This window comes from Typopeltis vanoorti, chromosome 21 (genome assembly GCF_054136105.1).
Source record: "Typopeltis vanoorti isolate ZY-2024b chromosome 21, IOZ_Tvanoo_1.0, whole genome shotgun sequence".
In the NCBI taxonomy this organism is placed as follows: Eukaryota; Metazoa; Arthropoda; class Arachnida; order Uropygi; family Thelyphonidae; genus Typopeltis; species Typopeltis vanoorti.
The window spans coordinates 82,522,195-82,546,369 of NC_143569.1; the positions used below are offsets into that span (position 1 = coordinate 82,522,195).

Here is a 24,175-nt window from a genome sequence, read left to right on the forward strand (position 1 = left end):
CAGAGGGCACTGACTTATAGAAGTAAGGATGTCATGGTTCCCTTGTATAAGGCTTTGATCAGGCCACATATGAATTACTGTGGCAGATTTGGTCACCTGGGTTTCGAAAAGATGAAGATGTTTTGGGAAAGGTCCAGAGACGATCGACTAAGGTGGTTTCTGGTCTCTGGAATGCAGAGTATGAAGACAGATTGAGAAAATACAATTTGCAGAAATTGGTGAAGAGGGAATATGATCGAGACATGTAAGTTGTTAAGAGGTTATTATCAGATTAGTGTCGGTGAGGTTTTGCATAGAATGGGTGAAGATAGGAAGAGTACAAGAGGCAATGCCTGCGAGCTGTATAAGGAGAGTGGTGAAGAAGATGAGGAGCAGGATTTTTGCATGGAGAGTGGTGAGTAATTGGAATGCATTGCCCGAGAGTGTGGTGAGCTCGGAGACAGTGAACATATTTAAGGCGTAGTATGATAAACTGTGTTTGTAACAGTAGGACCTCCCGCGATGAGTCTAGTCTTTTGATTCCATGGAAGTTTTAATAATAATAATAATAATAATAATAATAATAATAATAATATTTTCGCATTTGTATGAAGAATTACTAATATAATGTTTGAATGATTAATTATTAACAGCATTTTTCTGGGAGAGTATGAAACGGTAATAATTATGCAGGTTTTGCACAAAATTGTTTTATGAGAATGAGCAGAAGTATTGCTGTTGTGACATAGAAATGAGCTGACCATACGTACCGTTTTGCACGGGACAGTTTGGTCAGCCCATACGTACCGTTTTTCATATTTCTTGGTCATCCCATCGTTTTAATAAAAATGTCAATTTTTGTCCCGTTTTTAATAGCAACTATAAATATTCTTTAATATTGGTCAATCATAAATTATTATTCATAACCTATAATCGTATATCAATATCATGGATATCAGTAATTTGTATAACCATGGAGTCGCATTGTTCGATACTAAATATCGATATCTGCAGATTAATTCAGAGAAAATAAAAACTACATGTTGGCAACACTTGCGCGTCTCAGACGCGGCGTCTGTTCTGCTGTAGCGTTAGTTTTTGTTTTGCCTGTATGCTAACCGTTGGCTTTGTTATTCAATGCCGGTGGTTTAAACTTCATATTTTTTAAAGTTTCAAGTCTTATTTTTTTAAAGCTTTAAGTCTATCCTTGCAATGCCAAAGGGGCGAAACTGCAATTTTAATGACGATCTCCAGAAAGAATTCAAATTTATTAAACTGGACAAGCTGAATGGAAAGAAATACAGGACGGTCTAACGAGGAACTCATCACACGCACAGAAACAGAAAAAAACTCGTGTATTCGATCAGTGGACCCTCATAAAATCTATAACTGCGGGGCAGTTGGATACATGAAAGAAAGAAAACATTCCTGTATCTGATAGATGGGTACAGATTTTTTCTGAAACGAGCGAAAAAATCCTAGACTTTAAGACTTTGGTGATATTGTAGTTTATTCTTTGTCTTCCAGGAAATACGTCACTTGTTGAGAGAATATTTTCTGTTATAAACAGTATGTGATCAAAGGAGAAATCTAGATTAAGTGTTGAGACAATGAGGACTATGTTAGTTTTAAGACAAAATTGTGTCATGGAGTGTGAGAAGTTTTATGATAGGTTTGAAAGACCGAAATTTGCTGTGTAAAATCACTTCATTGGAGAAATATTCATGGTACGATCGTAGTGAAATACAATCCTCCTCTACGTCTACCAACATTTTTGCATGAGTTGTCACTGAAGAATAATGGTAAGCTCAGTATGTTTATGTAATAAAACTTTTTTTTCGTCTTGCTTTTTCATGAATACAGAATATTCATGAAATTTTTTCATGAATACAAAAAGAACGTTTTTATCATCCCAATGTCCCGTTTTTGTCTCAAGGAAATATGGTCAGCCTATACAGAAACCAACTGACATTATCTTAAATCCCGGGTTGGTTTCATTCTGCTTCTTCCCTTAGATACAGTAGAACGTCTGAATATAAATCTAGAATTATATTTTTACTAGTAACGTGAAAGAATCAATGCATCTATCTAGAAATGAAAAAAATAAGAAAATTACATAGTTAAAAAGCAAAATACACTTCAAACTAGCAACCTGAAAAGCCAATCAAATATTTGATTGGCTTTTCAGGCAAATAGCTGCAAATATCACATATTTCTTGATGTACTTTTCTCTTTCAAAAAATACTTCGGAACTCCTGTCGAAATCCTCGATGAAAAACTTTGGCATAACTTGTGTTATTCATATTTGTCGTCACCAAAGTTATTCGTGTTGTCTGCAATTTTCCCCGTCATCTTCTGTAAAGGAACATGATGAATCCACTAAAGTCGCCGCGTTTAGAAATATCCAAAAATATAAGGGGATAATCTCTAACATTGCTGCGTTTAGAGATATCCCAGATGAACGAGGAATTTCTAAAGTTACGAATGAGGCTTTAATGAAAGTCTAATATTACCTGATCGTCCAGGCGCTATTTGACAGTTCGCATTGTTCCATGCTTGCGATGGATTGCTGTATGATATTCAAATTATGTATAGTAATATACACTGAATTAGCTTAGTATTCGGTTTGCAAATCTCTAATCATTTAGCATTTTTTTGTCTCATTAGATATCTGTCACTTGTTAGAGCATTATGACCAATGAAATAATAAATAAAAATCAATTAACACGCTAACAACTTTTATTTTCGAAAGGGAGTACGCAAAGCCCAGTTTCCAAAAACTTTTGGAAACTGGGCAGTCACAGATAGCTGGCCCAAAACCACCAGTGATTTTAGTTGGTATACAGAGAAGAGCGTACAGCAGACATCTATCGCCATCTCCGCGATAATCTATCGCCATCTCCTAATCCTGATGCTAACACTGTATATTATTATCCGAAACAATGTGAGTTATACGGTCGATTTCCTTATACGGGATTAATAACTCTACTTTTTTCTGATAGTGAAAAACGTTAGTTGCTTGTTTCAGAGATTGACTAAATCGGGAACCGGTCGAAGAAAGGCTTAGAAACTTATCGAGTCAGTAGAAACTATAAAGCTCTCAGAAAGTAGAAACTAGTCAATTTAGAAACTTTCCCTAGTCTCTAGCAGTCCTAGAATCGAACTTAGAACAGCCTTTTTTTTAGGGCTACCTAGAAATTAAAGGTTAAGACCAGCTAACTTCCTTCAAAAGGCCTGCCTTATACAAATTTGAACTTTGGTCTCTTTGTCAAGCAAGTTAAAGAGCAAGAAAATCAAACCAAAGCGTTTACTATAATAATGTGAATGGGTGCAACTTTTGCAACTTTGGTAATTTTGCAAAAATCTTTTAAATGATAAAACGATGTCATTATGAATTGTTATCACCTTTCTTGCTCTTCCATAATTAGACTGAAAATAGTCTTCCCATAATTCAAACAAATCCCAAATCAGATTGATGGGAATGTAAAACTTATTACACTATGCTCCTAAGAGAATCTAATTACTACTTATGTGCTTATATAATTTAATAAAATGAAGATGGTAGATGACAATGCATGCTTATCATTGTCATCTACATTAACTTTGGGCTATAATTGTACTATAAGGTTCAAGTAAGTGGTATAATTGTTATTACTAACTGTCGCGCCCCCGGGACATTAACAGGATAGAAGAAACTGAGTAATTGTTTAAGTGTAACATTGGGTTAAACATAATGAGAAGGCGGCAAGGTAAGTTAATTTAAATTCATTTTAGAATTTAAATTAAATATAAGGTATTTACTGTGGTCGATAAGTTAAATGCTAACGCCGAAGTTTTTTAATTATTACTTGGAGAAAGTGAGCGAGTGGAATTCATTGCCTAAATATGTTGCGAATGAGTTTATATGAGTGTCAATATGTTTACTTATTGCCACAGGAAGAATATGAATAATTTTATAACATAACAAAATTTTACACGCATACAAAAAAGGGGGGATTGGGACGTTCATTTCAAACATAATATCCAAGTTAACTTGATAAGCAAAAATGAATGTAGAGCAAAAGGTAGATCTTTGAGCAAAGATAAATGTAAAAACATCCTGTCGCCTTCGAACTGGTAAAACTTTATGGGTGAAATTACTCGTTACTAGGAAAGACATAACATTTAAAATAAATAAATAAAAAGCGTGAGGGCAATACTTTTTTATTTTTGCAAAAACAGCTGCCAACGCTGTTTGCAGCTGTTCCGTACACGATAATGCTAACCGAAGACATGGCGGTTTTAAGTGGGGGGGGGGACAAAGAATTAATAAAATTATCTTCATTGCTAAGTAATATTGCTCTGATGTTTGTCATCTTTCGCAGTTCTTAATTATCTAATTTAATATAGACTGTCAACAAAACACTGACTTCATCAGTCATTTTGAAATTAATATTGTATCTATTTAGAGATTTTTCCTGAATGAACTTTCTGTCACAGAGTTTGACCCCTCCTTTGCATGTCACATTACAAGTTTAAAATAAAGGCTTTCCTTAAAAGTTCTATATATATTTTTATTTCTATTTTTGCAATTTTAGTAATTATATATAATAATACCCTCATTTATCATATTTTGAAATAATCAGTAGCTGTATTCTGATTGTATTCAAGAGTTTTTCGAATATCTTTTAAATACTAATAAGATTGTTTTTAACTATTTTTAAGATATGGGTTTAAAATATGTCAAGTTCTTGGGTCGAATCTGAAAAGTTAAAATTTTTCTAAGGAAATAGTTCGACTTTGGGATGTGACATCATTTTAGATATCCCCCCCCCCCACACACACACAGGGGTGGGCACATCCCGAACTTATTCTCTCCCACCCTTCAAGAGTGTAATATACTCCTATATACAAATACATCAAACGTGTGTTATACAACAATGTTCTGATATCATGAGCGACAGCTTCCATCAACACTGGTAGTTATTATCATTATTTTATTTTCTATAAATGACTGAACAAGTTTGATATACCAGAATAAACCAGTAAGATAATAAATAGCAATAGATGCGTTTTGCTTCTCTGCCTTTCTTCCGTTACATTACTTTACATTTAATTAACGTTAACCTAATAAATACAACTTGTTTCCGAAATATTCAGGTTTATTTATTGTTAACATAAATATAGTAGTATGTATTAGTATGCGTCTCAGTTCATATAAAATTAAGAAAGAAGACATATTCCAAAAAATGCATTTTATTTTTTAACGTTGGATAATGAGAAATAAATGTTTAGTTAGCTGACTTGAAATTTGGTTAATATCTTCACAGTTCACCTGAAAAAGATTTTTAAAAAAATCAAATGCATAAGAAATATTATACAATAGCTAATCATTAAAAGTATTTGTGATATAAGCATTCACATTAAACTGAGATATAAATAGCGAGGAAGAACATGAAAGAGAAACTTGTAATAATACTTATTATCATTTGTAGTTATAATAAATTATAAAAGCAAAACATACAACAATAAATATATTAATAAATAACTTATTTAATGCCCAAGTATTTTTTTACTGGGGGGGAGAGGCTCCTCCCCTGCTAACTTCAGATTAAAAACCTGTTGCAAACAGAGATCACATGCCGTGAACGCGAAAATGTATTTTCCAATCAACATCACCAACGATACTTCATTGTTGAGCAAAAAACAAATGCTGGAAACGACTTAATGTGTACATCTGATTGAGTTCTTTATAGGTTGAAGAGTTAGCAGGGTCCTGTGCGCACACCACTTATTCGCAAAGTACACATGGTCGTGCGTACTATCTATGAAATGTCGACGATAACATACTTGCAAGGATTTATCCAGGACATTCTACTCTGTTGCACACAACTCAACTTCTCCAGTACTTACTTAATTCATCAATTACACATAACACCATCTGCCATCGACCACAAATCGCGTGTGTTCTCCTACCTGATTTGCCCTTATGCATGAAAATTCGAGTTCTTGAGAATAAAACGCCTGCCGCCTTTGTATCAGATCCTCTATCAAACTCGCCTAAAAGTTCATATAAAGATTCCTCTCGTCACGTGATTCGATCGAAGGACACAGCGTACCATTGTTCTTCCAACTGCGCTTTTTTTTTCCCTAAATCAAGCTTTTCCATTTTTTATTTCACAAATCCAGGCAACGATGTAGAGCTTTTGCATCAGTCTCGGACCAGGTGGGAAGATGTGCCCAAAAAATCATTGGGCATATAGCAACAAGAAACTAGTTTAAAAAATTATGTACAAATAAAAAATATATATCTTCTACACTTTCATAGTAGATCAAGTGGAATTTAAATAACATAAGCATAAAATTAGCATGATAAATTGGCTTGTGAAAGTAAACTATCATCTGCTTTTATACAGTTTTTATACATATGAACAAAGTGTTGGCTAGGTAGCTTCCAACACTAAAATTTCTCACTAAAACTGCAGTGGCCTTGAAACTAGCATAGGTAAAAAAGATAAACACTAGTGTCAAAACTTTTAAGTCTTTACATTATTCTTCCTCAATGCTGTAAGTTTTCACATTCACTCTTCCTGCATAAAAAACCGACACTGTTTCCAGAACTACATACATGAACATGTACAAGTGATAGTTTTTATTTCCATTATCTGCCTCGGCACTCAGAAATAAGACTTGCCTCTAATAACCCCATTCTCTCTACTTCAGCTCTCATTCAGTAAAATACTGGTGGCAAGTTGCTCATTATTATTAGAACTTCTTAAAGCACGCACAACACTTTGACGATCAAATCCCATATCAACAAGTGTCTGTACTAGTTCCTCTTCCTGCACAGGTGATATTATCTCTGGTTCAGGAGAACTGCCATCTGTGTTAATGTCGTTACTTATATTATCACGCCGATGCCTCAAATTATCCCAATTATCCTGTCCATGGAAGTTACTAAAAAGTCCACCATCTCCAGGAGGAACAAGCCTTTCTGCATAACCCTGTCCCATTTGTTGTCTTGTCTGAAAATTATTTCCTCTTTCTCTGAATTCCCTTGCTCTATTTAGCATGACTTGCTGCTCTAGCAGTTCTAATTGGTGCTGTCGTTGGATTTCTAATGTAGCTCCCATAGGCATGACACCATCTTGTGGGGGTGATGAGCGCAGCAGATACCCTAATGTTGCATTTGCAAATCTGGCAATAAATCTTGGTATTTGAATTAGATCTCGAACTCTAAGTACATTCCACCTACAGATGACACCTGCTATCAAACAACACACTCCTGAGATGAAAGAGCCCTTATTTGTACTTATAACCTGCAAGCCCAATAAATATGTTAATGTTTTGCCAGTTACCGATACTCCCATGATGTAGGTTTGGGCTACTCGGGGAATGTCCAAAAAATAGTTCACAAAAAGGGGAAAAATAAGGCCATACGGGCCTGTTGGTAAGTAAGTGAACATCAATTTGTCGGAGCAAAAATAGAGCTGCTAATTCTAGAAATGTTGCAACTATACATGCTGCTAATAAATATGAAGAAAATCGATGAGATCCATATCGTCTTTCAAAAATTCTGAAGTAATAAATTAGAAGTGAACCACAAACAAGATCTTTGGTGTCCAAGAATGTAACCTTTGAAGTTAAAACTCTCCACACCTCGTATTTTTCAAAAATCCTGGGAACACTATAAACCACATAATGTTTGATATGTGCTAATAAAGGTACATTCAGGGCACAGGATGTTAGGAACATACAACCTAGGAGACCTTTAGATACTGGAGCCTTATAAAATCCGGTAATACTATACTGAGAAAGAATCGCCGCCATGATGAAATAAAATAAATTTAAAGGATATTTCAGCGTGCAAATAATAATTATATATAATATTAGTGTATTATAAAAAAGTAAACTTCATTATCTTTATTGCAACAACTTGAGTTTCTCCATATGAAGATAATGAAGTCATTTCTTATTCTCGTTACCAAAGGCTTAGTCTTCCAACTGCGCTACGGTGGTGCTATCGGCATCTTTTGTAATTGTTCGGTCATGGAAATTCCATCCTCTTATGTTGTATCGCGTACAGTTAATTGTCGATCATCTCGAACTAAAGTGCACACGCGTTTCCGCATTTACTTCTTTTCTCGACATTGACGGTCCTCCGAAGCCAAACATTTCAAACAAGTCGTTTCTTCTTTTTAAAACCGTAGGATCACTTAGACTTGTGCATGTCCCATTGCGCCATCTCCATCAGCTTTTTTCAGCAAAGCCATATGTTTCATTTGCGGCTTTGATATTTTTAAAGATTTTAATACATACTTATTTTCAGTCATCGTAAATATTGGCACGAGGAAAAAAAAAACATAACAAAAGAAAATAAATCGATTCATCCTTAACACGAATGTCAAGTCACGTGCCATGCGTTAGCTGTTATTAAAAAGACTAGGGGTGATTGTTGGCAAAATTGAAATCCAAGATTATTATTACATGACGCCTCCAAGGAGTCCAAGAACTCGTTGTGGGAGGGCACACTACTCCATCCTCCAACTAAACTACGACACTACTAATCAACACAACCATCTACCGCTGACACCAATAGTATTTTTTGTTTCTAAATTGCGTGTGTGTGTGTTCTCATGGCCTATTTGCGGCATGAAAAACTCGAGTTTTCGGGTGGGAAAACTCTGCTACCTTAGTATGAGATCGGCTAACTCACCTTAACCTGAGAAAGCCCATATAAAGATTCCTCTCGTCACTATGAGAATCGAATTCTTGTCTGTTGCAGTCGAAGGGTGCAATGTCCCATTGTTCTTCCAGTTGCGATACGGAGGCGTGGAAGATGTTGAGAGATTTCCAGATGTCATTAATATAAGTCCTCCTTGATTTTTATTCAACAATCCGTGTGAAATAGAGAACTGTAACGAATTCTTTTAGAAGTGTGGAGTAAAAGTTTTCTTGTAAATACGGCATGGTGGAAATATCCCAATTTACCGTATTGTTAGTGGTTGAGGTATGGTTGAGCAGACTGAACATCACCAATATGTTTTTCCTTTCTCACCTCAAATCCACGGCTTGTCTGGCTGGAAGGAAAAGGAAAAAAGAAAAAGTTTAATTAATTGGTTTCACTGTAGACTGATGCCATACCACAATCTCTAGCTTATCTTGCATAGAAATGTTCTTCACTGTTATAACGAGACGCATTTAACATCGAAATACACATTGAATTCAGATTTTGTTTTCTTTTTGAGCAGAAGTGTTATATATCATGTTTCATTTACAGCAGTGTTTCTCAATGTTTTTTCATGCCCCGCCTCAGCGTCTCAAAGATTTTGATGTCCCCCCCTAGCATAATAGTCAGCCAAATTCTGAAAACATATAATATAAATATGTGCATTTTCTAATTGCCTCCCAAAATATTCAGATTGCCCCTTGTGGGGCGTATACACCCGACGTTGAGAAACACTGATTTACAGTCAACCTAAAAGTTCTATAAATTAAACATAAGAAAAATATCTTGTTCGATCTTTTGTGTAGAACTGCAATTTGAAACCAAGGATTCATTAATTGATTCTTACCTGATTTCTTCTGTATACCTAATGGTATTTTCAGCTGTTTCGAACAATTTCTGTAATTTTTCGAGCGATCTAAGAACCATCTCCTGATGAATCGTTGAGCGTCGTAGACGTGAGATACCGAGTTTACTTCCTCCTCCTCCTCCACTTGTTGGGAAAACTATCCCCGCTCCGCTAAGAATTTGGTTAAATATTCCAGGTAGTAAAGCCATGAAAGTGGACATTCCCATCAGCAAAAGAAGTGGTTGTACCATTTGGCCAAGAGCTCCTAGAGCACCCCCACCAAATCTTGCTGATGCAGGCTCAATGGTATTTTCAAGAGGGTGATCCAAATGTGAAGGTTGCGTATATGCAAATGCAACTGCAGAGATTAAACATATTAGATGGGACCACCTGAAAGGCTCCATAATATCTGAAATAAATATAACACATATAATTACCTAAAGAGGGGACTGTTTCATTAATCTCACCTCAAAAAAAAAAAAAAGTGAATATTAAACTTATTGAATAAGTTGAATAAGTTTTGTTAGATAAATTTTCAAAACTATTAGCTCTCATCGTCAAATTTAAAGTTTTCTAACATTTAAATTATGCGGAATTTAACATTTAAATTATCTGGCCAGAAATGTGGCCAGAATAACAATTAACAAACGTAAATTACACTAGACTCATGGACTCATAGCCTTGATTGCTTCAGCTGTAATTCCGAAAAAACCCAACCATCTTCCAATTTTGAAAATCGATTCCTTGAAGTCAGAATTTATATTTTGAGTAAAAGAATGGCAGCAAAAAAATTTTTAACAGTCAGTTGTCATCGACAGATTTTCAACAACTTCATGCACGTTTTCGTTCTCTCTTTTGCGGTTGGGCGGTTGTTACGATATACGAGCATGCACATACATAAAAGATTACAGCACTGAGCATGTCAGCTTCTCAACAAAATATTCAACAGTAATGATAATTCTTGGATGTTTCTGTCGTCTGTCAGCATGCAGCTCATTACAATTTTTGTAACATCGCTTTTAGGTTTCTATAGGCCTTCAGAGAGTTTGTTGGGATCCTTAAAAATTTTGTTGGATCTGTCGAAGCTGTCGTTCCTCTGCGACAGATACGTCTCTGGTCATTGGTTTTGTTTCGAGACGCGAACAGTCATTTTCTATCCTTTATTTATTATCTTCGAAGCTTTCTTAGTTCCTTTAAAATGCGCAGGCCACTTAAAAAAAGGGTGCATAGGTTAATCCTTTTTATTCCTAGATATAAAACTCGTGAAGTTAATTTTTTTTAAGTTCTGCTAACCGCAAAAACAGCGTATAGTGAATAAAAAAAGTAGTGCCTTTTTTACAAATTTCATATGATTTATCTACGAAACATCTCCATTATGTTTCGTAGATAATGCTTATCTGACTATTTTGAAAATGTTTTTAGAGATTAAGTAGTATTACTAAAGGATTTATCACTCATCTGAAATATATATATTTTTAGTTAGATGTGCAAAGCTTGTACTGTTTACTTGTTTTATCATTTCGAATATTCTTTTCCTTTATTTGAATCTCATACAAAACCCATCTCATATGAGGGTGGAGTGGGCGGAACGTACCAGATACTGTGAAAGTAGATGGCTGGCTTTAGGTTAGAAGCCAGTTGGCATTTTTATTTGCATTATTATTAGTATCGTTGTTGCTAGAATTTTAGAAAGCAATTTACATTCTCGACACTTAAACAGTGATGTCAGTGTAGATCCGATTGGTTAACGCTGTTTTCTCAATACTTGGCTCACTTTTTTTACAATGCGAAATGTATATGATATTATTTTATTATGAATGTATATCATATTGTTTTGTATGATGTTATCTTACGTTTCATATGGGACCTGAAGCTTGCTTCATCCAACATCAAATTGATGTGATCTGGAACTTTCTTGCCACTCTAAGAGCAGACACTTTCGTAACTTTTGAACTAACACAAGTTTAATGGCAGCTTAAATTTTTTTTTGCGTTTATTAACTATCCCGTTGTATTTCCTCTAATGAAATACTGTAGACATAATTATTATATTTCATTTGTATTAAAATAGCCAAGGACTCGGAAAGCTGAATGTTTTAGAAGCGTTTGGCTTTTTGGCCGATATTTTTTATTAGTAGTACTGTTGTTATCGCTAAAAGTTCAGAGGAGAATTGACTTTCACAAGAATGTCAGCCAAGAAGTCACTTCTAAATTGCAGCCAGTTTTTTTTACATACTTGTTTTTTACCAACAGATGCCGTGATGGAGTGATCATCACTCCAAATTTCTAACGTGTAACATCAGTTCGCTCCAAGTCTCCTATTTAACTGAGCTCGTTTTCTTAGCCTCACCTAAGACCTATCATATCTCACACGTTATCCATCCATCTCATCGAAAGTTTGTCTGTTCCTCTTTTCCCAAGTACTGTATCTTCTATCGCTGTTTCGAGAAATCTTCTTTCCATTTTTTTCTGTTTTTGTAAGTGAATCCGACCCACATAGGGTTGTAAACCTCTAGTACATAGTACCTTAGGTGGAGTAAAGGTTAAATAATCCTGTAATTTTAGACTGAACGCGAACCTTTTCAAGCCACTTAAGGCCTCCAGTAAGCAGACTGGTTGGTGTTATTACACCGGACAGTAATTTCATCTACTACATAAAATCATTCACAAACATCCATTCCATACAGCAGCTTGTTTGCCGGGAAAGCGGAAACGCTGTTCTTAATTCCCAGCTACCCTTTTAGGGCTTTCTTCAACCTCTACCCGAGAGACACGCCTATTAGCCCCCCCCCCACACACACACAGGAGAATCCAGTTTTTTTTTAATACGTTTTTTTTAGGAGGTATCGCTTTTCAAAAGTGGTTCAACGATGTGATTTATAGAGGTATCTGCGGCATTTTACTCTCGACGTCCCTTCCTTTGGACTTTCAGCAATGTAAGAAACAATATTCTAGATTCGATCGAAGTTAGTTGAACTTCTGGAGAAAAAAGCTCCTCTCTCCTGTAACTTCACTCCGTTATTGTCCGGTGATGATGCTGGATGCGATTAATTTGGTTTAATTATGGCAAAAGCAATTAAAACCGTGGCGTCATGTGTGTTGTTAAACTGCATATGTGTTCTCCTGCCAGTTTCCTTCTTTTGAGGAATTAAAAAAAAAACACTTTTCCAAAAGGATAAAAAAAAGCTAGCACTACAAGGATTGTAAAAGACTGCCCAAAATCTTACTGTGGAATGAAAATTCGTATGTTACGACACTGTTAGTAAATTGTTCACTTTTTAATTTAACTTAAAATTTAAGGTTAGAATATCAAATTCCGAAACACTAAGTGAAAACAAGATGCTCACACTGGGCACTGACATCATCTGGCTTGTGAAGCCTTTTGCAGACATTCATGCTACAATGGAATTCGTATCCATGGTGACGAAGTTATCCATTTGGGCCAAATGTTTGGGTTGCGTGGAACATATCTAAAGAATTTTCAACACAAAGCGACTAGTCGGTATGCTTGTACAGAAGATTGTAAATTGTATTATTACTTATCGTAGTAAAAATGTGAACAGTAAAGTTTACTTGGCCGTAGTAGGTTATTTGGTTTATATAATAATAAATGGAAGCGAGATAATATGAAATATTGCAAACTATATTATTCTGTATTATTATTATTATTTAGGATCTGGAGTAGATATCATTACAGTATATTATTATTTATCATTACAATAAATGCATTTTTTTTAATTTAATGATGAAAATAATTAATTGTTTATATAAAATTTAGAAGTCTTTTTTCATCTCAGATTTCTTGCTACGCTTTGTCAGTTATCATAAAATAACCATTTGATGGGGAGCAAGTAAAACTCGTAATTAAAATGAAAATTAAAAAAAAAAAAAGACTAGTATAGGATAAAATCCAATTTCACTCACCTATGTCAGGTCTTCTTCACTTGCCGCAAAGCAAGTCACTGTAACTTTTCATCATATCGTACGTGTGCCTTTTATACGTCACCCGGTGACCTTGAGAAAAGGTTGTAGATCACTAATAACTGCGGAAAGTTACAACCAAACCAGCTATTTGCGCAGGAAATTTGATTTATTTTGCTACGCGATTTATGGTCCCAAAATGTCTAATACGTCAGTAAGTTATGCAGCTTGCAGACTTCGTTATTATTGCTGTTATAACTAGCAAAATAGTTTGCGATAACGTTATTATAGTTTCGCTAATGAATATATTGACTAACAGAATTCACAAAGAAACACACTTTAAAATGCGCGTCTTTCTAATCACCCAAGTTAATTCGAAGAAAATGTCATTCGGATTTTCCTTAGAATTGTCTTTCCTAAAGTGAGAATACAGTTTTATTACTGAGCAACTCATAGCAGTGTACAACTACTGATATTCCCCCCCCCCTCGGTTTCCGGCTTTCTTCATCAAGAGTGACCCTCTGACACTTTACTTGAACTGTAATAAACTTCAGTTTTTTTGTTTTTTTAAAAAATAGGCTCTAATTAATTTTTTGAGGAAATTAATACAGGATCTAGAAGATCATTGAAAGTAAAATTGTTCTTTGTTTTAAGAACATTCTCAATACTTTCTTCAGTCATGTTGCAGAAACCTTTTACCATTAGTAGCCGAGAGTATTGTACAGGTATCCCTTGATTAACGCGATTAATTAATCCCTCGATGTTACCGCGTATATCAAAATCGCGTTAATCAAATATAATAAACAGTGGTAAAAATTACAATTCGTCCATGATCGATTACTGTATTAATAATTCGTTTTATATAGTACTCTTTTAGGAAAGAAAAAAAAATGAATGCAAAGTAAATGTTTAATGAATGCTTGTACCTGGATCAGTTATTGCAATTTTTTTATCAAAAAAAAAGTTATTAGGAGTCGTTTGAATAGTTTTAGTTTTTCTTATCAGCATAAATTCTACGATAACAAGCAAAATGACTCTCTAGACCTCGGCAAATAAGCATTCTTCGATTAACATCTGGATCTATATCCATTACTTGCTGTTTAAGCGATTCTAAACTGCGAAATATTTCATCCAGTTCTTTGATTGTTATCTCCTTTGGAACTTCATCTTCACATTCCATTTGTTCGTTGTCCTCATGTGCGAGTTGTTCAATTTCAAGAAGATCGTTGTCACTGAAGTCTTTTGAGTTTGAATCAAATAATTCTTTAACATCTTCTGCATCAACACCATCAAAACCAAAGTCTTCATCAATTGCAACGATTTCTTCAAGCACGTTGTTCACAGTATTTTGAAAACCACTTACATCATTAGCTCATTCTGGCAAAAGGTTTTTCCAAACAGCGCTCATGCTGCTAAAAGACACTTGCTCCCATGAGTCATGAATGTTTTCAATTGCATGTTTAATGGTAAAATTTTTCCAAAATTCTTGTAGCATAATCGCATTTTCTCCCGTTGTTGTTTCTACTGCCTTTGAGAATGTCTTTTTAAGAAAATAGGCTTTGAAAGTTGCAATGAAGTCCATGGGTTGTAGCAATGATGTCGTATTTGGTAGCAAAAATAAAATTTTCACATCACACACACAGATCATTAAGAGAATTTGGATGACCAGGTGCGTTATCTAAACGCGAAGTTCTGCTGTATTTTTTAAATACACCAGAACAATTGGAGCTTGTAATATACCCACTCTTAATGCTTGATGGGAGGAATGACGTCATCTGCTTAAACCAAAACCAATCCAGACGCTTTTCTTCCCAAAAACTTGGGTTTTTCATTCGCAAAAACAGACAAACCATTCAGAAAATATTAATAATTAACAGATAAAATATGCTGTTTTCATCGCCTTAGCTACTTCGACTAGAATTCAAAACAGTCCAACCCAATTCTGTTGCTTTTCAGAATACTCTGTTCCCGATTTTTTTTTCTAACGATGAATCAGCGTTTTATGTTTTTTTCCTGTTCTGTATTCGGTTTGTTTTTGTTTCTCAGCAGTGTCCCTCACCTGAGTACGCCATTGTTTCTTATTGTCAGTACATCATATCCTTATCCGCGTCATTTTTGGATTCTCAGCTAGACATGACGTAAATTCTTTTATTGGATATATTTTAAAAGTAATACACTCAAAAGATCTTTTTTAAAAGTCATTAAGTGATAAAGCATTGTTTGCAATATACATAACAACAACAACAAAAAAAAAAAGCGATTTTGTATTTATTGCTATTTTGTTGATAAAAGCGTGTATTCATTTGCCAAAACTGATTGTGAAGATTTGTAATATGTCATTAAATTTCATTGTGAAATAGTTTGGCACATGAATATTAAAATCACACACTATTAATCACTGATGCGAAGCGAACATTCGCATATAAAATATTAATTACATACTGCATGCTGTCAGGTAAAAACTTACCTGACAGCAGCTTTTAATTAGAATGTCCCAAGATTCATGATATCAGTTTGTTCGTGTTTCTTTGATAAATGTAAGCTTTCAGCATCAACAGGCAACGAACAGAATCGTTTTTACTACTAAGTTATGTTTTTTACTACAAACTACTACATTTTTGCTACTAAAAATAGGACAAAATATTCTGTACCGAAATATTTTAGTGCAGTAAATAGCTTACGAGAGAACACTTCTCCTAAGAGGACATAGATAAAGGACATGTGCTGCTCAGCCATAGTCTGCTTTGTTGATATTGTGTACACAACACAGATAGGGCTTGAGCACGCGCGTTCATTTGATTTGACTCATTATAGACTAGTGGCTTAAAAAAGGCCACTAGTACCACCAGCCACGTTATAGACTAGTGGGTTAAAAAGCCACTAGTCTATAATATAATATTGTGCAACCATGATGCATAATGTTATTTTATTAAATTAACAACTGTTAATTCCTTGATTTACAATTCAGCTTATCGTCAGTTAAGGTCGTGGAGAGAAAGCGTGATAACTAAGTATTATTTAATACTTTAGAAACCGCTCTCTAATATTATAAATATTATGTTCCAGTTACACGATTTTAATTTTTGGTCTTGTTATTTAAAAGAGTAAGGAATTTTTTCAGTACTACGTTATGTTTTCGAAATGATTTTCCTTTTTTTAATAAGTAAATTGCATAATTAACAGGATGTTATTATGCTAACAAATGTGGTGCAACCGATAATGTGTTGTTTCAGACTTCAATAAGAATTTTAAAAATAAAATTTCTAACGTCTTTTTATTGCCGAAAGGAAGTAAACTGCACCCTTTCAGACTCTTCTCTTGGAAATTTCCACGTTTTTGCCATCTGCAGTAGATGAGTGCATTTCTTCCGGCATATCTGATGAGAGGCGATCTCGTGTTTCTAGAATTCCTGATTCCTGTTAGTTGCTTACTCCGTAATTCCAGTGCAGATTGTGTTTAATAAGTATGATTTTTGAAACAACATTGCAACAAACTCTTGAACCTACTAGTTAAATATATATATATATATATATAATATATATATAATTGATAAAAAATAGGAGAAAAATTACCCCTAGCCGCCCACGGTACAAAATGTACTATAGATTTACAAATAGCCTTTCTTGGGTGGGGGAAACATAAAAAAAGTTAGGTTTTTATCATTGATACACTCAGTGGATGTTCTCTATCTCTATCTAATTACAGTATTCTTTGCTAAATAGTTTGTTTAGCAATAAGCAGGATTAAGCAGTCAAACAACGTTTGAAATACTTGTTTATATTACTGTGAAATTTAAGAAATTATATTAGTAAACTCTAAAATCATCAAAATAACCTTTATTTTGTCTTAATTATATACAATATACAAAATTGATACAGTTCGAGTGATCAACAGTACTACATAGATATAAAATTCATAGCAGTTTTCAATTAGTTCACAAGAAGACAATATGAAAGTACTATATTAACAAGAAGAAATTATCAAAGACAACAGTGCCTAACTCGTGGCTGGGTCCAGCCCACTGAAAACTTGGCTTTCTTAGATTAAAACGACACGATCACAACTTCGGTAATCTTCTACTACTACCTACTTCGATATCAGCGAATCTCTGATTTCAGAGAAAAAAGATAATGACATTACCTCAATATGCAAATCAGATCTTAGTCGTTTTTGAAGTGTGTGTGATATTGCTTTGTATTACATTACCCATAATAGAAATTTAATAAGTGTCTTACTAGTAATTTGCCAACATATTGTTGTACGTAGTGCACTACTTTTTTTTAATATGTAAAAAAAAAAAAAAAATAAAAGATTAACACTGAGCTGTTTCACAAATATTAGCCACAGCGTAATTAATACATGTTCTGATGGCATTGAAATAAAGCAACAGTATAAACGTTAACACTTGAACATAAACATAGCATAATATGACAGTTTACAACTTGTCCGAAACCGGACATTAAAAAAAATCAAATACTAATATACAGGTGTCATATTAAAAGAGAGAAGCTTATTCTTCAAGTCTTATATGCATTAGCTTCTTTTAAATATTTTTACTAGGGTTACCTGATGATACATGCGGCCTACGATATGTTTGAGAAAAGGCTATATGGTTTCCGAGTTACAAATCGTTTTATGAGCTGTTGCAATACAGATTGTGGCATTATAAAACGGATGATATTAATATAGATTAACCCTATAGTAGCTGCTTATTTGTATTTAAATTTGTAGAAGTTTTCTCTCAATTTAATTTTTTAGCAATCTGTTTTAAGAAGGGTACTGACTGACAAATTCATTGCAAGCTTTTTCCTCCTCCCCCCGTTCTCTTTGAGTTAAACTGTGAAGGTTCTCTGAATAAACAGTTTTGAGTTGACTCCTTTCCATTATTATTCTAGAAATGTAAAAGGAACTATTGATTAATGCATTGCAAATTTAATTTATAATTAAGCTGCAGCGTTAAAAAAACGCTTAGAAAAATGCTAATAACTCTAGATGGAAAACTTAGTTACTAAGTTTTGATTTAGTGCCTTTTCAAGTGTGGAATAATTGCTGCTTCTGTTGTCCTTACTACATCTTTCATTTGAATAGAGATTGCAGATTATACGGTGAAGATCAGTGTTGCTCATTCGCATTCTCTGATTTTATTGATCTGTGCGTGTTTAAGATGTAACCAAAGATTGCAAATCAGTAAATAAATGACTTATTTTTAAAGTACTTAGACGGTGGCGTAGCTAGGGGGGTGCGGAGGGGACGGTCCGTCCCCGGGCGGCACTTTGAATCTTTTAGAACTTTTGCAGTTAATTCTAAAATACAGTCTCGAGAACTCAGTTCCAAATATCGTAATACTACTGCGAATTTCCTCACAATTGCTGTAAGTGTTGCTAGTTGTGAGAGGAGTTTTTCTAAATAAAATTTGATTAAGAATTACCTACATTACTATGAAATAGACTTCGCCAATGTCATCGACGATTTTGCTAACAGAAAAGCAATGAAATAAAGTTTTACTTCAAAACTAAACATAGTGTTTTAATTTATTTCCCTTTATCGTTTTGACTTTTTGTAGTATTTTTGGGGTGTATTGAGAGGGGCAGCAAACTCAGGGACCGCCCCGGGCGGCAACAGCTCTAGCTACGCCACTGTTCTTAGATAGGCTGCAAAAAAAAGTGTTGAAGCTATTCCGTCACATTACACAGTGCAGAAACTGTTTAGCTTTTAATTCAGATATTAAATATCTGTTGAAAATATTTTCTTGTTATAGTTTTCAAAATAATGTAAGATCGATTCTACAGGTTTTCTATTTGAAAAATCAAGAATTATTTTGCAAACCCGAGGCTCGTGGCAGTCGACTAGCTTCATTTTTCTTTCTTCCGTATTCTGTTTGGAAAAAGAAAAAATATATATATAAATGAACAACAACCAAACTTTGATAAATAAATAATTAAAATTAAATAAAATTATTTTTTTTAATGCATGCATTTTTCCATCGCCTCCAAAACTAAAAAAGAATTTGCATATAATTTCGCGATTTAAAATTTCATTATAATTAGTGTTATACAAGTCACAATTTGTTGTGATAAAAACTTTTATTTTTCTTCATTTCTAAGTTTTATATAGTAGCCTATATTTTTTAAGATTTATCCTCATACACTCCATTGAGGGATTTGAAGTATGCATTTTCACGATTTAAATGTTTGGGGGAACGAAAAAAACCGAAGTTTCCGCGTGAAAAATCCTCTACCTCCGTATGAGACCGCTAACTCACCTTTAGTCGAAAGAGACCGTATAAAGGTTCCTCACAACATGGATGGGAATCGAACCCGGGTCTTTCCGACCAAAGGGTTTCTTCGTCTATACCGACTGAGCTACGGAGGCTCTGTAGAAGAGATACAGAGCTGAAATAGTGCATCTGTGAGACAGATGTTGAAGCAAGTCCGTGAGGGAGAGATCATCTATGGACTGAATTGCTCTCCTCTGGAGAGCGTCGAGATTTTTAGGGAGCTTTTAGGTGCACCATCTCAAACGTGAAGAATATTCTAAAGATGGGCGAATTTGGGATTTGTATATAATTAGTAGCTGGCGGATGAAAAATACATCTTGAATGGAAAAGCACGCCCAGGATTTTAGAGACTGAGGAAGCTGTTATGTAGAAAGATTGGAGGTGAGTCAGGAGGTGATTAGATCACTCCAAGGGGAGTAATCTAATCCTGTCTGGTATTACTGAGGATAAGGGTAGGTATGCTGCAATCGCTATTGCAAGAGAAAAAGCAAGACTGCGTTTAGGTAGCGTTGAAGTGACCAGGTTATTACATCATATATATATCATTTACTATTGTCAAATAATAATAGACTAGATTCAGAAAAATAATAGGTACTCATCAGTACTACATCAAACGAAAGTTATTCGTCTTTTGTGTTAAAATGACGAAAAATTTGCCATTAATAAATACAAAATACAGATATGTCATTAATAAAGACAGAGAGACACACAAGAAAAATGTCACATTCAAATAATCATTATTTTATACAAAGAATTTTGTTAATAAATACATAACGTAAAGGATTAAATGCCAAAATCATATTATGCATTCCGTGAAGCGATGTTGCCAGAGTGAAGTTATAAATTAAAAACAAAATGCGCCGATACAGGGAAGAAATGTTTTCTCTGCCATTATACAAATATATCCCCAGAGTTTAATATACAGAACAGTTAATGTAGTAATAATAATAGCAGCGAGCATATGTTGTGAGTTCAGTTTTTGCGTGCGGTGAAGAAATGCTTTCTCTGGCCGTTTTTTTTATATGACAGATTTCACACTAGACAAATTACATAAAATGCTAGTTATGTACCTTTTGAACACTGCGTGTTATACTTTATATTAGCCGTTATGCTCCATCTCGTTCATCAGTGGAACATAAAAACGAATTTTATGTTAATTTCTACAAATGTGACGGTTTTATTTATTATTTAAGAAGGTTCGAAGCTTAGAAAGTTATGTATGGCGATCGTCGCAACAGGTACCATATTGATTGATCAGGAATATTTATGATGAACTTTGTGATATCTATTCAGAGAAATAAGTAAATATATAATAATAAATAAATAACACACAGTAGTGACGTTTATATCATTAAATAGGAGAACAGCTCAAAATGTTTAACTCAAGAGTTAGTGTAACTCCAACCTTGGCAACAGAACCTGCACCTAAAAATTCAAAATAGGTTTAAAAAAAAGTATATGGAAAGCAATCTTCATAAATGAAGAAAGAAATAATGCGCCCGGGCGGCATGTTTCAAGTCTAACTGCAGAATCGACTTGTGATATTCGGAAACAAATTTTCATTAAAGTTTCGATTTTTTTATTATTATTATTTTATTATTATTATTATTTAGTAATTTTAGATTATTTTGTACATCGCGCATGAGGATATGTTTTCAAATTAACGTCAGCTGCAAGCAAGACTCTTGAGTTAACAACGTCGTGGTCGTTTTCTGCTTTTGATGTTCTTGAGCGAAATAACTGCTATCAAAGAAGAATCTGACACATCCCGCGGAGTGGATTCGGAACGTATTTAGGTGATAAACGCTTTCATCGTCCGATATGAATGAGACCACCGATCTGCCCGAAATGGTTCCATGTTTGATCGCTAGGCATGATTTCCAAGTTATTTGAACCATTATTTTACTCCAGTACTCATTAATGTAGGTTTGCTGGCTTTTACGGATGCAGTTCACTTATTTGGGAAAAGAAAAAAAAAGGACTAAAATTAAAAGATGAAGACCGTGGAACGCATGATAATAAAACTGTGTTCTTGTTAATAAATGTCGGTTTTCACTTCCGTAAGCATTTAGCTTTTGTAATGAATATTTCAAAGGTGTAAAGATCATTTGTAATAACACAGAATACATAGCATTTGCTAGCCTCGTTGGCCGAGTGGTTAGGCCTACCGCTCTCCAACCAACAGGCTGCGGGTTCTCATCCGACATGGATATTTGTAATTGTCTTTGGGTGGGAGATGAATTTCATCCCCGGTGTGAACCAGTTCCTCTGTTATTGGAGGCCATGGCTTGAAAAAAAGCTTCGGTCTCTAGAACAGGATTTTTCTGATTGTGTAAAAAATAAAAGTCCAAAATAAAATGAATTAAAAAAAAATCCTTAACCCAGCCACGCTACTAATGTATTATAAGTTAATAGCCTTTCCTGGGTGAGCGCAGCATAAGTTAAATGGGAATTTGCAGAATACATACTTTGTTTTTCATTGGGTGTGTATATTAATAAATATACAGTTTAGAGAGAGTTTATTTATTTATTTTTTTCATGTGTGCAGATTGTAGTTTCTTGAAAATACTCATGGTGAGTGCTAGTTCAACGTGACTGCAGAAGTGTAGTTGTTTTGAATTATGACCGAAACAACTGAGGACAGTGCACTATTAATTGCTTATGCGTTTTTCTGGCCGGTTTGCTTCGTGATGGACAAAAGCAAATGAAATGGACGGGTATGAAGGATAATGAAAACTAATTCACTTTATTATGTTTGGGAATTAGAGGCAAGTTCATAAGTTTAATTATGCCCCCCCCCGACCAAAACTCATTTAGGCTTTATTTAGGCAGAAAAGTACCTATTATACATGAATTTTACATATTCCAATATACCATTAAGTGGTTTTGTGAAATATGGCATGCTCCCCTTCCAGTGGCGAATTCTCCATGCTTGCTGCGCAAGCTCATTAATTGAAAAAGTAATATTTATTTGTTAATAAATGCATGCATTTATAAGCATTCCATTTAGGCTTTTATTTTTGTAGACAGAAGAAGTCTTAAGCGTGCGCGGATAATTGAGTTTTGCGTTGTGTATCGAAGGCCGATGCTTCCTCGTCTAGTCAAAGCTACCTTGGCTTTCTCGGTTGTAGGAGCTTCCAGGTTCTAGCAGTACTGTGATTTCATGCGGGCGCATAGCCATTTCACGTTGTCTGACCCTGTTGCTTAAACACAGGACATACGCAGTCAACGTAGCTCTAGCCAGTAAGCTTCAGCCAGCCTTTACAAGTGTGCGTGTTGCTTGGGAAAATTAAGTTACAACCAACATTTTATGACGATGTTATTGACCAGTTCCTAAAGTAGAACCGTAGGGTAGAATTTGTATTCAAGTAGCTAAATTGAAAAATTCATTATTCCCTAATCAGACTCCAATCGCACCTCTCACTCCTTGAATGATAACAAGAGCAAGCGTGAATTTCAAGACCAACATTCGCCCCTGCTCCCCTCCCTTCCTTCCACAAAAGAAATAAAGCTTTGCCCTCTCATATTTTCCCACCATCTGTTGTGTTTTAAGGCTGACTTATAATATGAAACTTTATCCAGTGTGTATTCACTCACTTTGTACGAGGTCGGCAGCCAAATATCGCATGGATGAACCATCTAATCTCTCTCTCTCACACTGTATATGTAGAAAATTTTCGTTTGATGCTTTGAGAGAGTGTTATTTCTTGCATACTACTTTTATACGTATTATTAGCGCAGTTTGAATATAAACACATGAATATTTATATTTATTTATAATTCAACATTTAAAATATTTTCAGAAATTTTAAAAACATTGAATATCTCTTTAAATATTTGATACCGTGATATTATTTGATATGGTATTGATTTAAACTAAGCACACACATCATTAACATAGATGATGTAGAGAGGTCATACGAACACATGCCGGTAAATAGTTAGCAAAATCAGACTTAGATAAAATGTAAATAAATAACATAAAATAGAACAGACATATTTGAAAGAATGACAAATCACATAATCATAAATTTGATAAAAACTGGAATTGGAGGAAATCCGGATTGCAATATGCTCTGCCTGAATGTAAAACGCTCATAATAGTTAGGCTCACTATACACTCGAAAAAACTTGCGTTATTTGAAAATTCGAAGTATAAAAATTAACTCTCGAAAAACAAGTGCAATAAATTACATTGCATGAATTAGTTTAATTAAAAAATAGTTTCTAATATTCTGAACTATTTTTATGATGCCGGCTTTAGCGTTCGTGTTAATCAACTCCTGTTGGTCACACTTGTTTAATTATTCCCATCCGATTTTTTAAAAAATTATCCTCGCCGTAATATTTTAAAAATCGCAGAAAGTTCTCTGTTCTTTGTTTATATGCTACAGAAGAGAAAGAAAAAAAAAAACGGGGAGGGGGAGAGAAAGACTTGAGGAAAA

General features: G+C 34.5%; 2 protein-coding genes across 3 annotated transcripts; both read right to left on the minus strand.

The window, feature by feature from the left end:
* Window positions 1-5,198: 5,198 nt before the first annotated feature.
* On the minus strand, window positions 5,199-16,002 carry LOC150095053 (uncharacterized). 2 transcript variants are annotated; one of them, XM_090410877.1, is made up of 3 exons: window positions 15,921-16,002; window positions 9,534-9,942; window positions 5,199-5,293 (listed from the first exon to the last, which is right to left on the minus strand). In XM_090410877.1, the coding sequence occupies exons 2-3, from the start codon at window positions 9,935-9,937 to the stop codon at window positions 5,290-5,292; spliced, it is 408 nt and encodes a 135-aa protein (XP_090267003.1). In that variant the 5' UTR covers window positions 9,938-9,942; window positions 15,921-16,002; the 3' UTR covers window positions 5,199-5,289. The 2 variants fall into 2 exon arrangements, with proteins under 2 accessions (XP_090267003.1, XP_090267002.1); XM_090410876.1 differs by lacking the exon at window positions 15,921-16,002 and adding an exon at window positions 10,192-10,237.
* On the minus strand, window positions 6,502-7,788 carry LOC150095054 (ubiquitin-associated domain-containing protein 2-like). Its single transcript, XM_090411419.1, is given in 2 exon segments — window positions 6,502-7,413; window positions 7,415-7,788. Coding segments are annotated over 2 exon segments (1,110 nt in total). The 3' UTR covers window positions 6,502-6,677.
* Window positions 16,003-24,175: the final 8,173 nt, after the last annotated feature.

Bases quoted from the DNA above. Each gene is read 5' to 3' on its own strand.
- LOC150095053 (XM_090410877.1), bottom strand. From the start codon at position 9,937: ATGGAGCCTTTCAGGTGGTCCCATCTAATATGTTTAATCTCTGCAGTT.